This window comes from Oryx dammah, unplaced genomic scaffold (assembly GCF_014754425.2).
Source record: "Oryx dammah isolate SB20612 unplaced genomic scaffold, SCBI_Odam_1.1 HiC_scaffold_23, whole genome shotgun sequence".
Lineage (NCBI taxonomy): Eukaryota > Metazoa > Chordata > Mammalia > Artiodactyla > Bovidae > Oryx > Oryx dammah.
Window position 1 is genome coordinate 56,642,895 of NW_024070207.1, and position 16,862 is coordinate 56,659,756.

At 39.3% G+C, this 16,862-nt stretch overlaps 1 protein-coding gene across 3 annotated transcripts in view; it reads right to left on the reverse strand.

Moving 5' to 3' along the window:
* The window catches only part of BRCC3 (BRCA1/BRCA2-containing complex subunit 3), a 76,919-nt gene that overhangs the window by 3,009 nt on the left and 57,048 nt on the right, over positions 1-16,862 (reverse strand). For all 3 annotated transcript variants that reach the window (XM_040265550.1, XM_040265551.1, XM_040265548.1), the window contains 2 exons: positions 957-1,088; positions 421-464 (listed from right to left, as the gene is read on the reverse strand). In XM_040265550.1, coding sequence (XP_040121484.1) covers positions 421-464; positions 957-1,088 — 176 coding nt within the window. The remainder of the gene's footprint in view (positions 1-420; positions 465-956; positions 1,089-16,862) is intronic.

Here is a 16,862-nt window from a genome sequence, read left to right on the forward strand (position 1 = left end):
CCTGCCAGGCTCCTCTGTCCATGGGATTCTCCAGGCAAGAATACTGGAGTGGGTTGCCATTTCCTTCTCCATCATGTATCGGTAGTTTGTTCTTTTCATTTCTGAGCAATACTTTGTTGTATGGATGGATCACTTTGTTGGTCCATTTGCCCACTGACAGACAGCTGGGTGTTTCCCCTTTTTGGCTACTGCAAATAATGCTGCTGCAAACATTCCAGTCTTCCTTTGGGTGGCATGTATAGTATTCAGTTGTCTGCAGGGTTCAACAGAAAAGTTGTGGGGGCAGGCTTAGCAAGTGGCAAAGCTCTTGAGAAAGAAAACTCCAGGGTAGTTTGTACTCACCAATTCAGTTACTTCAGCTAAATTTGCTTCAGTCATGTGAGTATTTTACTGCTTATACTTTAGGGGAAAAAATCTTACCTGAGCCATTATGGATCTTGGTTACTGAGTCCAGATGTGTAAGGCTAAAGGGACAGGATAAAATAGATTAGTAGCAGAGCATCAGTTCATCTAATCTAGCTGGCACCAGTCTGCTGCCAGAACAGAGAAATATGAATCATTTAACTTTCCATTCTTGTTAAATTTTTCATGACTGGGGGGATGTACTTTCATTTTGAACATTGAAGTAATTCAAAGAAATAATCTGGAAATTACTGTCTCTCACTGAAGGCATCACATAGTACATGGGGTTAACTTAGATGTTAATTTTTTTTAGCAACTAAAAAATTATCTTTGCCCCAGGAGGATGCAAAGTGCACCAGGAGAGAAACAAATGGTAAAGAGACTGTTATCATACAGAGTGAGAAACCTGATTACTGCAAACTACTGTAAAGCTTTTTCATAAGAGAGCAAAAAAGCAAAGGGGGCTTGCAGGTTGAGCTGCCAAAGATGACAGGAGGGGAGGGAATGGGGACCAGGTCCTGAGAAGTAGAAAGATGAGCAGTGAGGGTCTCTACCTGTGGATTCTCCTATACGCATCTTGTTCTTCTTGGCACAAGATCTTGGGCAGCTCAACTGCTGACTCAAGACATACTTTCCCAATGGTTACGTGAGGTACAATATGAATTGGGATTTCAATTCTCTCATATCTGGAAGACAACCAGGTCGGGTCATGTCAGTTTTTGTTTCCAGCTTTATTGAGGTATCTTGAAGGCAGGAGAAGGGGACGACAGAGGATGAGATGGTTAGATGGCATCACCAACTCAATGGACATGAGTTTGAGTAAATTCTAGGAATTGGTGATGGGCCTGGCATGTTGCAGTCCATGGGGTCGCAAACAGTCAGACGCAACTGAGGGACTGAACTGAACTGATGCAAAGAGTTGATTCACTGGAAAAGCCCCTGATGCTGGGAAAGATTGAAGACAGGAGGAGAAGGGGATGACAGAGGCTGAGATGGTTGGATGGCATCACCAACTCGATGGACATGAGTTTAAACCCTGGGAGTTGGTGATGGACAGGGAGGCATGGCAAGCTACAGTCCATGCGGTTGCAAAGAGTCAGACACGACTGAGCGACTGAACAGAACTGACCTTATTGTGGTATAGTTGACAAATAATTGACAAACTATATAAGAAAGAAAGAAGGTGAATTCACTCAGTCGTGTCTGACTCTTTGCGACTCCATGGACTGTAGCCCACCAGGCTCCTCCATCCATGGAATTTTCTAGGCAAGAGTACTGGGGTGGGTTGCCATTTCCTTCTCCAGGGGATCTTCCCAACCCAGGGATCGAACCTGGGTCCCCCACATTGCAAGCAGCACTTCACGGTCTGAGCCACCAGACAAATTTTATATATATATAATTCTTATTTGTCTTATATACCTATACTTCTTAAGGTATACAAATTGACATTATGATATATATATAGAGAGAGACACACATTGTGAAATGATCAACACACTCAAGTGCATTAACATATTTATCAGCTCACATAATTACCATTTTTGTGCTGATTTAACATTTAAGATCTCCCTTAACAAATTTCAAGTAGATATTCACCATGTTGACGTTAGATCTCCTGAACTCGTACCCTTATACCAACACTTCCTCATTTTCCCCTCTACCACCCCTGCCATCACCATTCTCCTCTCTGTGTCTAGTAGTTTGATGGGTTTAGATTCCACATGTAAGAGCACTGTTTTTGTTGTTCTTTGCTCAGTTGTGTCCAGCTCTTTGTGACCCCATGGACTGTAGCACACCAGGCTTCCCTGTCCTTCACTATCTCCCCAAGTTTGCTCAAACTCATGTCCATTGAGTTGGTGATGCCATCCGACCATCTCATCCTCTATCGTCCCCTTCTCCTCCCACCTTCAATCTTTCCCAGCATCAGGGTCTTTTCCAATGAGTTGGCTCTTCACATCAGGTGGCCAAAGTATTGGAGCTTCAGCTTCAGCATCAGTCCTTCCAGGGAATATTCAGAGTTCACTGTCTTTAGGATTGACTGGTTTCATCTCCTTGCTGTCCAAGGGACTCTCAAGAGGCTTTTCCAGTACCACAATTTGAAAGCATCTATTCTCTGGTGCTCAGCCTTCTTTATGGCCCAACTCTCACATCTGTACATGACTAATGGAAAAACTATAGCTTTGACTATATGGATCTTTGTCAGCAAAGTGATGTCTGCTTTTTAATATGCTGTCTAGGATTGTCATAGCTTTCCTTCCAAGGAGCAAGAGGTCTTTTAATTTCATGGGTGCAGGCACCATCTGCAGTAATTTTGGAGCCCAAAAAACAAAATTTGTCACTGCTTCTACTTTTATCCTAGTGATGGGAGTGGATGCCATGATCTTCGTTTTTGGAAAGTTGAGTTTTAAGCCAGCTTTTCCACTGTCCTCTTTCTCCCTTGCCAAGAGGCTCTTTAGTTCCTCTTCATTTTCTGCCATTAGAGTTGTATCATCTTGTTGATGGGCTTCCCCAATGGCTCAGCAGGTTAAGAATCCGTCTGCAATGTAGGAGACGCAGGTTCGATCCCTGGGTCAGGAAGATCCCCTGGAGGAGGAAATGGCAACCCACTCCAGTATACTTGCCTGGAAAAAGTCAATGGACAGAGGAGCCTGACTGGCTACAGTCCAAAGGGTTGCAAAGAGTCAAACACGACTAAGCACACAGGCATCTTGTTGATATTTCTCACAGCAGTCTTGATTTCATCTTGTATTTCATCCAGCCTGGCAAGTGAGTGCATGCATTGCAGTATTTGTCTTTCTCAGACTTATTTCACTCAGCATAATGTAGTCGAGGTTCATCCATGTTGTTGAAAATGGTATGTATATACACATATGCAGACATATACCACATTTTCTTTATCCATTTATCCACTGACGTACATTTAGGCTGTTTTCATTCCTTGACTACGTGAGTAATTCTGCGATGAACCTTGGACCCCAGATATTATTTTGAGACCCTGATTTCACTTCCTTTGGATATATACCAAGAAGTTGGTAAGTTTTTAATGCTGAGTTGTCATAATCAGAAGTTTTCTATAGTTTTAATAGAAATTTTTGGACACGGTATGCTTCAAACATTAAACATTTCTATAACTCATTTAGTAACTCCAAAGGGGATATGGTTCAAACTGAGCTCATGTGGGGAGCAATTTGGAAGTACATTTGCAGAGCCAGTATTCTCATAGAAAATAAAGTCCTTATACTCATTCCCCAGACAAAGGAAATAGCTTATTAATACTGTTTTCAGAAAGTTGCCAATGAGGTGGAACACACTGATCACAAAGCCTAGGGGAAGAGGAACTAGAGACTCTTCAATGGCTCCATCAGCTTTGTTACGTGGAAGGGATTACTTATATAAATAATCACTTGTTCTAATTCAGTGTTCACCTGATTTCCCATTTTCTCCCCTGGAAGGAAATAGGTACATAATATACAAATATTTCCATTTTCATGCTAGAGTAGGCTTGTTACTCCAAGGCCAACCAGTCTACCTCTAAATACTTCTCACCCTGAATACACCTAATCTCCACCTAACAGTGGGTTCAATGGAGCATCCAAAATTGAGGGTCCCTGGCACTATGTGACTTCATTGGCCCAGGGTGGTACCTCAACATAAAATCTAGCTCCCTTCTCTCTCTTTCCCACCCAGCAGAATATATCTGGCCCTCTTACCACTTCTCTTCAAAGTAACATTAGATCTCTGAGCCAGAGCAATTCTGCAAGTAGAACAAATAAAGGTATCCAAACTGGAAAAAATGAAGTCAAACTCTGTTTGCAGAAGCATTAATCTTATATGTAGAAAACCCTTAATACTCCCCCATCACCTCGCCCCCCCAAAACCTATTACAGCTGCACATCTGAAAGCTCTAGATGGGAAACCCTTCCTGGCCACAGGCACATTCTTGTGGCTTAAAGAGATTCTTGGCTTCTAGCAGCCTAACTCCTATCTCTGTCTCCGTCTTCATGTGGCCTCCAATATCTGTGCATTTGGGAGGTGATTAGGCCGTGAGGTTGGAGCCCTCATGAATGGGGTCAATTAGCATCTTTGTAAAGGAGGGTATTTTTCAATAATCTCTCTTCTGCTCTTTGGATCTCTGATCCTTTCACCAATACCAATGTCTTGATTATTATAGCTTAATAGCAGCTCAGTATCTGGAAATGTGATTCCTCCAAATTTATACATGTTTCACCAGATCTTTTTGGCTATTAAGGTTCTTTTGCCCTTTCATAAAATTTTAGAATAGCAGGTCTGATCTGATCTCAAAAAAATTTTTTTTTTACTTTGAAAGTTTTATTGGCTCATAAGACCTATGCATATAAAAGAAATACCCAAAACACTATGCAGTATTAAACCACAATTATATTTTTTTCTGCTCGGAATTTGATTGCTATTAAATCTATAGCTTTGGAGAGAATTGATATGTTTGCTGCTCTGACTCTTCTAACCCATGAACATAGGAAATCTATTGATATTTATCTTTGATTTTATTCATGAGTTTTGAATTATTCAACATACAAATCCTGTATGTGTTCCTTCTATTGCATAAAACATGACTATCTATATGAGTTTAGCAGGGTCATAAAGTACAAGATAAACACAGACACAGATCTGTTTCTATATGCTATCAACGAACATCTGTACATGGAAGTTTTAAAAAATGTCATTCAAAATATCTCTCCACAAAATGAAGTATATATAGGTTGTTTCCATGTCTTTTTTGTTGTTCAGTCACTCAGTCATGGCCGATTCTTTGCAACACCCTGGACTGCAGCATGCCAGGCTTGCCTGTCCTTCACTGTCTCCCAGAGTTTCCTCAAGCTCATGTCCATCAAGTCGATGATGCCATCCAACCATCTCATCCTCTGTCACTCTCATCTCCTCCTGCCCTTAATCCTTCCCAGCATCAGGGTCTTTTCAAATGAGTTGGCTCTTCAAAGTATCAAAGCTTAAACTTCAGTCCTTCCAATGAATATTCAGGAGATTTCCTTTAGGATTCATTGGTTTGATCTCCTTGCTATTCAAGGGACTCTCAAGAGTCTTCTCCAACAACACAGTTCAAAAGCAGCAATTTGTCAGCGCTCAGACTTCTTTATGGTGCAACTCTCACATCCATACATGACTCCTGGAAAAAACATACCTTTGACTATATGGACCTCTATCAGCAATATTGATGTCTCTGCTTTTTAATATGCTGCCTAGGTTTGTCATTGCTTTTCTTCCAAGGAACAAGCATCTTTTAATTTAATGGCTGCAGTCACCATCTGCAGTGATTTTGGAACCCAAGAAAATAAAGTCTGTCTCAGTGTTTCCATTTTTTCTCCAACAATTTGCCATGAAGTATGGCACTGGATGCCATGATTTTAGTTTTCTGAAACGTTGAATTTAAGCTAGATTTTTCACTCTCCTCTTTTACCTTCCCTGGTGGCTCAGACAGTAAAGCGTCTGCCTGCAATGTGGGAGACCTGGGTTCGATCCCTGGGTCAAGAAGATCCCCTGGAAAAGGAAACGGCAGTCCACTCCAGCACTCTTGCCTGGAAAATCCCATGGACAGAGGAGCCTGATAGGCTACAGTCCATGGGGTTCCAAAGAGTCAGACACGACTGAGCAAATTCACTTTCACTTTCTTTTACCTTCATCTCGAGGCTCTTTAGTTCCTCTTCACTTTCTGCCATTAGAGAGTTGTTATCTGCATATCTGAGGTTATTGATATTTCTCCTGGAAATCTTAATTCCAGCTTGTGCTTCATCCAGCTTGGCATTTCACATAATGTACTCTGCATATAAGTTAAATAAGCAGGGTGACAATATACAGCCATGATGTACTCCTTTCCCAATTTGGAACCAGTCTGTTCCATGTCTGGTTCTAACTGTTGCTTCTTGACCTGCATACAGGTTTCTCAGGAAACAAGCAAGGTGGTCTGGTATTCCCATCTCTCTAAGAATTTTCCACAGTTTGCTGTGATCCAGACAGTCAAAGGCTTTCACGTAGTCAATGAACCAGAGCAGATGGTTTTCTGGAATTCCCTTGCTTTTTCTATGATCGAACAGATGTTGGAAACTTGATCTCTGGTTCCTCTGCCTTTTCTAAATCCAGCTTGAACATCTAGAAGTTCTCGGTTCACATGCTGTTCAAGCCTAGTTTGAAGGATTTTGAGCATGACCTTGCTAGCATCTGAAATGAGTGCAATTGTGTGGTAGTTTGAATATTCTTTGGCATTGCCCTTCTTTGGGATTGGAATGAAAAGTAACCTTTTCCAGTCCTCTGGCCACTACTGAGTGTTCCAAATTTGCTGGCATATTGAGTGCAGCACTTTAACAGCATCATCTTTCAGGATTTGAAATAGCTCAACTGGAATTCCATCACCTTCCTAAGGCCCACTGTCTTCACATTCCAGCATGTCTGGCTCTAGGTGAGTGATCACACCATCGTGGTTATCTGGGTCATTAAGATCTTTTTCGTACATTTCTTCTGTGTATTCTTGCCACCTCTTCTTAATCTCTTCTGCTTCTATTAGGTCCTTGGCATTTCTGTCCCTTATTGTGCCCATCTTTGCATGAAATGTTCCCATGGGATCTCTAATTTTCTTGAAGAGATCTCTAGTCTTTCCCATTTAATTGTTTTCCTCTATTTCTTTGCAGTGATCACTGAGGAGGGCATTCTTATCTCTCCTTGCTGTTATTTGGAACTCTGCATTTAGATGGTATATATTTCCTTTTCTCCTTTGCCTTTTGCCTCTCTTCTTTTCTCAGCTATTTGTAAGGCCTCCTCAGACAACCATTTTGCTTTGTTGTGTTTCTTTTTCTTTGGGATGGTTTTGATCACTGCCTCCTCTACAGTGTTACAAACCTCTGTCCATAGTTCTTCAGGCACTCTACCACGTCTAATCCTTTGAATTTATTTTTCAGTTCCACTGCATAATCATAAGGGATTTGATTTAGGTTATACCTGAATGGCTTAGTGGTTTTTCCTACTTTTTTCAATTTAAGTCTGAATTTTGCAATAAGGAACTCATGATCTGAGCCATAGTCTTGGCTATTTTGAATAATGCTGTTATGAACATGGGTGTGCAAATATCTCTTTGAGATTCTGTTTTCAATGCTGTTGGATATACACAAGAGACATTGCTGGTCATATGGCAGTTCTTGTTTTGTTTTTGTTCTTTTGAGGACCTTCTGTATTCTTTTCCATACTGACTACACCATTTTACATTCCCACCAACAGAGCACAAGGGTTTCAGCTTCTTCACATCCTCACCACACATCTGTTCTTTGCTGTGTTTTTGATAGTGGCCATCCTAATGCATGTGAAGTAATGTCTCACAGTGGTTTGGATTTGCTTTTTTTAATGATTAGTGATGTTGAGCATCTCAGGTTTGTTGGCCATTTGTTTATCTTCTTTGGAGAAATGTCTACTTAAGTCCTTTGTCCATGTTTAAATTATTTTGTCATTCAGGTGTAGGAATTCTCTATATATTCTGGATATTAACCACTTATCAGATACAGGATTTGAAAATATTTTCTCCCATTCTGTAGGCTGCCTTTTCAATTATTTCCTTTGATGATCAAAGCTTTTAAGGTTAATGTAGTGTGTTCGTCTGTTTTTCCTTTTGTAACCTGTGCTTTTGGTGTAATATCTAAGAGTGAAAGTGAAAGTGAAGTCCCTCAGTCATGTCCAACTCTTTGCAACCCCATGGACTATAGCCTACCAGGCTCCTCCATCCATGGGATTTTCCAGGCAAGAATACTGAAGTGGGTTGCCATTTCCTTCTCCAGGAGATCTTCTCAACCCAGGGATTGAACCTGGGTCTCCCACATTGTAGGCAGATACTTTACCATCCGAGCCACCAGGGAAGTCCCCTAATAGAAGTCATTGCCAAATTAGATTTCATGAGCTTTCCTCATTTTCTTCTGGGACTTTTATAGTTTTTGGTCTTACATTTCTGTTTTTATTCCATTTGAGTTAATTTTTGCATATTGTATAAGGTAGGGACCCACCTTGATTCTTTTATATGCAACTCTCCAGTTTCCATAGCATCATTTATTGAAGAGAATGTCCTTTTCCCATCATGTTCTTTTTTTAATTAACATTCTCTTTGTAAATTTATTTGTTTTTGGTTGCTGCACATAGGCTTTTCTCTAGCTGTGTTGAGCAAAGGCTACTCTTTGTTTTTGTGGTGTGCAGGCTTCTCGATGGGGTGGCTTCTCTTATTGTAAAGCACAGACTCTAGGTACAAGGGCTTCAATAGTTGGGGCACAGGGGCTCAGCTGCTCCAAACCATGTGGAATCTTCCCAGACCAAGGATTGAACCCATGTCACCTGCACTGGCAGGTGGATTCTTATCCATGGTACCACCAGGGAAGTCCATCATATCAAGTATTCTTGGAACCTTCATCAAAGATCATTTGACCACATATATGACAGTTTAGTTTGGGACTTATTATTCTGCTCCTTTGATCTTTATGTCCATTTTTATGCTGGTACAACACTGTTCTGATTCCTGAGGCTTTTTAGTAAGTTTTGAAATGACGAAGTGTGAGATTTCAAATTTCATTCTTTTTAAGAATTGTTTTGGCCACTCAGGGTCCCTGGAGATTCCATATGAATTTTAGGATTGGTTTTTCTATTTCTGTAAACAAACAAAAACCAGCACTGTTGGGATTTTGATAGTGATTGCACTAATTCTGTGAATCACTTTGAGTAATATTTACATCTTAACAATATTAACACATTATTGACCTGGGGATTTTTGCAGAAACTAATGCCTGTGGCTGATGATTTGTTATGCAAATGAATACTGAAACACTCCAGTCAATAATGTTTGGGTAACAAAAGATGTACTGATACATCTCTGGTCAATAATGTGTCAATTTATTCAATCCATGTACATGGGATGTCTATTTATTTGTGTCTTCTTTACTTTTCTTCAGCAGCACTTTGTAGTCTGCATTGTATAAGTCTTTCACTTTTTGGTTAGGTTTATTCCTAAGTATTTTATTCATTTTGATGTTATTGTAAATGGACTGTCTTCTTAATTTACTTCTTGGATTGTTCATTGTTAGTGTATACAAACAAAACAGATGTTTTTGTACGATTTAATATCTTGCAACTTTGTTGAATTTATTACTTTTTATAGTTTTTTAGTGGCATCTTTGAGGCTTTCTACATATAATATGTCATCTGTCAACAGAGATAATTTTACTTCCTCCTTTGCAATTTGGATGCTGTTTATTTCCTTTTCTTGCCTAGTGCTCTGACTAGGACTTCCAGTTCCATGTTAAATGCCTGTTTTTAAATTGAGTTGCTTGTATTTTAATTGTTTAGAGTAAGAGTTCTTTACATATTCTGGATGCTATACCATGATCAAATATATGATTTAAATGTATTCTCTCCTATTCTGTGTGGACTTTTTCACTTTCTTCATAATGTCCTTCAGTGTACCAAATTTTAAATTTTTTACCAAGTTTATCTTTAAAAAAAATTTATTGCTTGTACATTTAGTGACATATTTAAGTAACCATTACCATGTCCAAAGTCACAAAGATTTAAATCTACGAGTTTTATACTTTTGGCTTCTCTATATGGGTCTTTGACACATTTTAGGTTAACTTTTGTATACTGGGTGTGGCAGGACGTCGGCATCTTGGTTGTAAATGAGTATGTTCCAGATGTTCTTTTCTTTAATTACCCTTGCTAGATTTTGAGGTAACGGTTATTTTGACTGCATACAAAGTCTTCCCATATCTCAATTTTCTGAAACAGTGTGGATAAGATTGTTATTGATTTTTTCTTTAAACATTTGATAGACTATAACACGTTAGTGATCTTAGCACAACGATTCAAAAGCATCAATTATTTAGCACTCAGCTTTGTTTATGGTCCAACTCTCATATCCATACACGACTACTGGAAAAACCATAACTTTGACTATGTAGACCTTTGTCAGCAAAGTGATATCTTAGATTTTTAATATGCTGTCTCATTTTGTCATAGGTTTCCTTCCAAGGAGCAAACATCTTTTAATTTCATGGCTGCAGTCACCGTCTGCAGTGCTTCTGGAGCTCGAGAAAATAAAATCTGTTACTGCTTCCACTTTTTCCTCTTCTATTTGCCATGAAGTGATGAAACCAGATGCCATGATCTTAGTTTTTTGAATGTTGAGTTTTAGGCCAGCTTCTTAACTCTCCTCTTTCACTTTCATCAAAAGGTTCTTTAGTTCCTCTTCACTTTCTGCCATAAGGGTGGTGTCATCTGCATATCTGAGGTTCTTGATATTTCTCCTGGCAATCTTGATTCCAGCTTGAGCTTCATCCAGCCCGGCATTTTGCATGATGTATTCTGCATATGCTCTGATTTTCTGTATTTTGTTAGATTTGGAAAGTTGTGCTTTTCTAGGAATGAATCCATTTAACTTACATTCTTCATAATATATTCTTATCCTTTCAAAATATGTAAGATTACAAGTGATTTTTCCTTTTTCATTCTCTATATTTGTAAGTTTATGCTCTGTATTTTTTCCTTGATTGGTCTTCCTGGGGGCTTATTAATTTGATTGCTCTCTTTGAAAGAACCAAAGACCTATAAATGTCCCTCTAAGTAGCCATTTAGTTGCATCCCAAATTTTACTTTTTTACAAAAATGATCGTTCAGCTCAAAATATTTTCTGATTTCCCTTCTGATTTATTCTTTGATTCATAGGGTATTTGTAAGTATATTATTAAACCTCAAAACATTGGATGACTTCACACACAAGATGAAATAAACACATACTATCCTTATCTTGCACTGAATTCAACTCTAAAACCCAGACAGAATTCCAGGCCTGGCTACTTGTGAACTCTGCAAAACAAATAGTAACAGGTGGATTAGGGAAGGACACCAAAATTCAAAATACCATACAAGCCATGGATATAAACAAGACTTAAGAACTTACAATGTAATATCCAAAATAATCAAGCTAGGAACCGAAATTACTCAACATATAAAGAACCACAGAAATCTCATCGTGCATGGAAGAAGATAATGAACAGACACAAAAAAGCAAAATGAAACATATGCTGGAAATATCTGAGAAAACTTTAAAGCAGTCATTATGAGACAGAATCACTAATCTGTATTTTTAGAAATCAGCGTAATGGTTCCCTTTGGAAAGGAGCAAAGGCTTAGCAATTGAGAGGAGCCACACAGGGGGCTTCTGGGAAGCTAGTAAGTTTCTATTTCCTGATATATATTTTAGCTTTCGTGACCTGTGTTGAGGTTGTGTAGGTATCTTTATGCAAACTGATTGAGCTGGACACATAATTAGTGTGCTTTTCTGTCTCTGTGTTACACTTGCACTGAAAAGCTAAAATCAACAAACCAAACTAAGGTTATGAAGAAGCTCTAGAGTTTGCTAGAACTCATAAGTCAGAATAGAGTTCTGAAGTCTACAGCTGAAGGGATTCTATTTACTTCTCAGAAGGAGTATATAACTGGGTTGATATTGAAGGTTGACAGGTATCAGAGAAGAATTCTTAAGCTTGAGCTCAGTCCTCAAAGATGAGTGTTAGCCAGGAAATGGGTGGAGAAACAGGCAAACAATGAAGGGCTTCAGGTTTGAGGTTTTTTGTTTTTTGTTTTTTGTGTTTTTTTGGATATTATGGATCAGGACCATTTCAGAAAAGCTATAGCATAGATACCAAATAGAAGGAATACAATACCAAATAGACAGGAATACAATGGGTGGGTAAAATGAAAACCAAAATTAAACCACTTTTTAAAAAATAATGAAAATAAAAATACTACTACTATCCTAGCATGGGATATACTTAAAGCTGAGACTAGTGGAAATTCACAGCCTTAAGCACTTACATCAATAAAAATGAAAGGCAAAAAATATATTAAATAAATTCCAAACCCTAAAGGTTAAGATAAAGTTCAGGAAAATAACCAAAATAAAACATAAGGAAATAAAATTCAGAAGATTTGAAAAAAAAAATAAAGGAAATAATGAAAGATAAGTAAAAATCTGTGAGAATATGAGTAGGAACAAACAAATACATGAAAATGATTGTTTGGGGGGAAATTAACAAGGACTAGGGGGAGGTAACTACTGAAATAGAAGAGATTTAAAATACCATAAGAGACTCTCTGGTAGATAGATTTCTATGCAAAAAAATTTGAAAATGAGACAAAATGAATAAGTTCTTAAGAAAATACAGGTCAATAAAAATTGATCTCATTAGGAAAAAAAGCATAAGTAGATCTGTTGCCATAAAAGAAACAGAGGAACTATCCCAACAAAGCATGATATGGAAATCTAAACCTAATAATACAAAAAAATTCCAAAAAGTTATCACTTATGACTCGATGCAAAAGCAAAAACTAAAAATATTGGCAAAAACATCCCAATAACACATTAGGAAAACATCACAGGATATTTTCCCAGGAAGCCAAGCTTGGTCCAATAGTAGGAAATCTATCAATATAATATACCATATTAACAGATCTAAAGAAAGCCTGCATTACCTTCATAGGTCCTAAAAAGCTTAACAGAACTCAACAATCATTCCTGAATAAACACAGAAAAAAAAAAGAGGTAATTATAAAGGATTTATGGATATTTTCTTAATTTGCTGTTCAGTCGCTAAGTTGTGTCTGACTCCTTCTGACCCTGTGGACTGAAGCACAAAGCCTTACCTGTCCTTCACCATCCCCCAATGTTTCCTCAAACACAAAACAATTGAGTTGGTGATGCCATCCAACCATCTCATCCTCTGTCGTCCCCTTCTCCTCTCGCCTTCAATCTTTCCCAGCATCTGGGTCTCTTCCGGTGAGTCAGTTCTTTACATCACATGGCTGAAGTATTGGAGCTTCAGCTTCAGTATCAGTTCTTCCAATGAATAATCAGAATCTGTTTCCTTTAGGAATGATTGGTTTGACCTCTGCGCTGTCCAAGTACTTTCAAGAGTCTTCTCCAACATCACAGTTCAAAAGAATCAATTCTTCGACACACACAACCTTCTTTATAGTCCAACTTTCACATTCATAAATGACTACAGGAAAAACCAGAGCTTTGATTATTTGCCCCTTCGTCGGCAAAGTGATGTCTCTGCTTTTTAATACATGATGTAGGTTTGTCACAGCTTTACTTCCAAGGAACAAGCATCTTTTAATTTCATGGCTGCAGTCATCATCTGCAGTGAGTTTGGAGCCCAAGAAAAACTCTGTCACTGTTTCCATTTTTTCCCCATCTCTTTGCCATGAGGTGATGGGACTGGATACCAAATCTTTGTTTTTTGAATGTTGAGTTTTAAGCCAGCATTTTCATTCTCTCACCTTTACCAAAAGGCTCTTTAGTTCGTCTTTGTTTACTGCCATTAGGGTGGTGTCACCTGCATATCTGAGATTGCTGATATTTCTTTTGGCAATCCTGATTCCAGCTTCTGATTCATCCAGCACAGCATTGCTCATGATGTACTCTGCAAAGAAGTGAAATAAGCAGGGTGACAATATACAGCCTTGACATACTCCTTTCCCAAATTTGAATGACTTCACTGCTCCATGTCAGGTTCTAACTGTTGCTTCCTGATCTGCATACAGGTTTCTCAGGAGGCAGCTAAGGTGATCCTTAAAAATTTTCCACAGTTTGTTGTGATCCAGACAGTCAAAGGCTTTCACGTAGTCAAAGAAGGAGAAATAGATGCTTTTCTGAAACTCCCTTTCTTTTCTCTATGAGCCAATGGATGTTGGAAATTTGATCTCTGGTTCTTCTCCCTTTCATAATCCAGCTTGTACATCTGGAAGTTCTTGGTTCACATGCTGTTCACGCCTAGCTTGAAGAATTTTGAGCATGACCTTGCTAGCAAGTGAAATGAGTGCAATTTGTGCAGTAGTTTGAACATTCTCTGGCATTCCCTTTCTTTGGGATTGGAATGAAAACTGATCTTTTCCAGTCCTGTGGCCACTGCTGAGTGCTCCAAATTTGCTGGCATATTGAGTGCAGCACTTTAACAGCATTATCTTTTAGGATGTGAAATAGTTCAGCTGGAATGGCATCACCTCCACTAGCTCTGTTCATAGTAATGCTTCCTAAGGCCCACTTGACATTGCATTCCAGGATGTCTGGCTCTAGGTGAGTGGTCACACAATTGTGATTCTCTGGGTCATGAAGATTTTTTTTTATGTAGTTCTTCTGTGTATTCTTGCCAGCTCTTCTGCATGGCATGGCTCATAGTCTCAGTGAGTTACACAAGTGTGTGATCCATGTGATCATTTTGGCACCTTTCCTGTGATTGTGGTTTTCAATCTGTCTCCTCTTTGATGGATGAGGATGAGAGACTTGTGCAAGCTTCCTAACATGAGGGGCTGGCTGTGGGTCTTACTCTGGTGGGCAGGATCATATTTAGTAAATCTTTAATACAATTTTCTGCTGATGTGTGGGGTTGTGTTCCCTCCCTATAGTTTGGCATGAGGCAGCCCAGTCCTGGAGTCTGCAGTCTTCATGGTAGGGCTATAGGCTCTATGGTTCGATCCCTGGTTCAGGAAGAGTGCAACCCACTCCAGTATTCTTGTCTGGAGAATCCAATAGACAGAAAAGCCTGGTGGGCTACAGTCCACAGGGTCGCAAAGAGACTGACATGACTGAAGCGACTTAGCACAGCACAAGACTCTCTGGCAGATATGGGGAGTGACTGTAACACGATTGTACCCATCCTAACATCTCACTGTGGTTTCTCCTTTGTCCCTGGATATGAGGTATTTATTTTTTGGTGGGTTCCAACATCCTCCTGTCTGTCAATGGTTATTCACCAGATAGCTGTGATTTTAGTGTTCTCGCAGGAGATGAACGCACGTCCATCTACTCCACCATCTTCAGTTGCTTAATTTTCTTAATAGGAAACCATATGTATCAGTTCAGTCACTCCAGTCGTGTCCTACTCTTTGCGACCCCATGAACTGCAGCACGCCATGCCTCCCTGTACATCACCAACTCCCAGAGTTTACCCAAACTCATGTCCATTGAGTTGGTGATGCCATCCAACCATCTCATCCTCTGTCATCCCCTTCTCCTCCTGCCCTCAATCTTTCCTAGCATCCGGGTCTTTTCAATGATGCAGCTCTTCACGTCAGGTGGCCAAAGTATTGGAGTTTCAGCTTAAACATCAGTCCTTCCAATGAATACCCAGGACTGATCTCCCTTAGGGTGGACTGGTTGGATCTCCTTGCAGTCCAAGGGACTCTCAAGAGTGTTCTCCAACACCATAGTTCAAACATCAATTCTTTGGCACTCAGCTTTCTTATTTAATCGTGAAATACTACAGGAATTTACACCAGGATGAGAAACAAAGTAAGACTGCCTACTATTTTCCAGTGTTATATAAATATAAAGGAGATACTAGGCAATGCAGTAGCACCTAAGACAGTCAATCAGATGCACAAGAACTGGAGAAGTAAAACAATTTCTATTTACAGGTGAGACATAATATTTAACCGGAAAGCTCTAGAGAATCAAATGTAAAATTAACCCAAGGAATGAAAGAATTCAGGACCATAAAAAATGTTAATACAGAAATAATAGCCTTCAAATATACAACTAAAAGAGTCATGGTGGGAAAAACAAACCCATTGAAAATGCAAACAAAAGAATCACATGTGCAACAAAATTTGAGATCTGCTGTGTTAGAACACACAGCATCCTTCGCTGTCAGGCTGTTTCTTCTACCTGGAGTTTCCCCCCTATTTTCACTTGATTAATTTCTACTCCACCTTCATAGATACCAGCCCCCCTCATAGTGAAGGGTCTCGCATAACTCAATGAACCTATGAGCCATGCCATGCAGGGCCACCCAAGATGGACAGATCACAGTGAAGAGTTATGAAACAATGTGGTCCACTGGAAAAGGGAATGGCAAACCACTCCAGTATTTTGCCAAGAGAACACCATGAGTACTATAAGGCAAAAAGATATGACTCCAGAAGACGAGCCCCCCACATCAGAAGGTGTCCAATATGCAACTGGGGAAGAGCAAAGGGCAATTACTAACAGCTACAGAAAGAATAAACACCTAAAGAAAGACATCCTCAGTGATCAGTGCAAAGAAATAGAGGAAAACAATAGAATGGGAAAGACTAGAGATCTCTTCAAGAAAATTAGAGATACCAAGGGAATATTTCATGAAAAATGGGCTCAATAAAGGACAAAAATGGTATGGACCTAACATAAGCAGAAGATATTGAAAAAAGGTGATAAGAATACACAGAGGAACTGTACAAAAAAGATCTTCACAATCCAGATAATCACAATAGTGTGATCACTCACCTAGAGCCAGTCATACTGGACTGTGAAGTCAAGTGGGCCTTATGAAGCTTCACTACAAGCAAAGCGAGTGGAGGTGATGGAATTCCAGTTGAACAAATTCAAATCCTAAAAGATGATGCTGTGA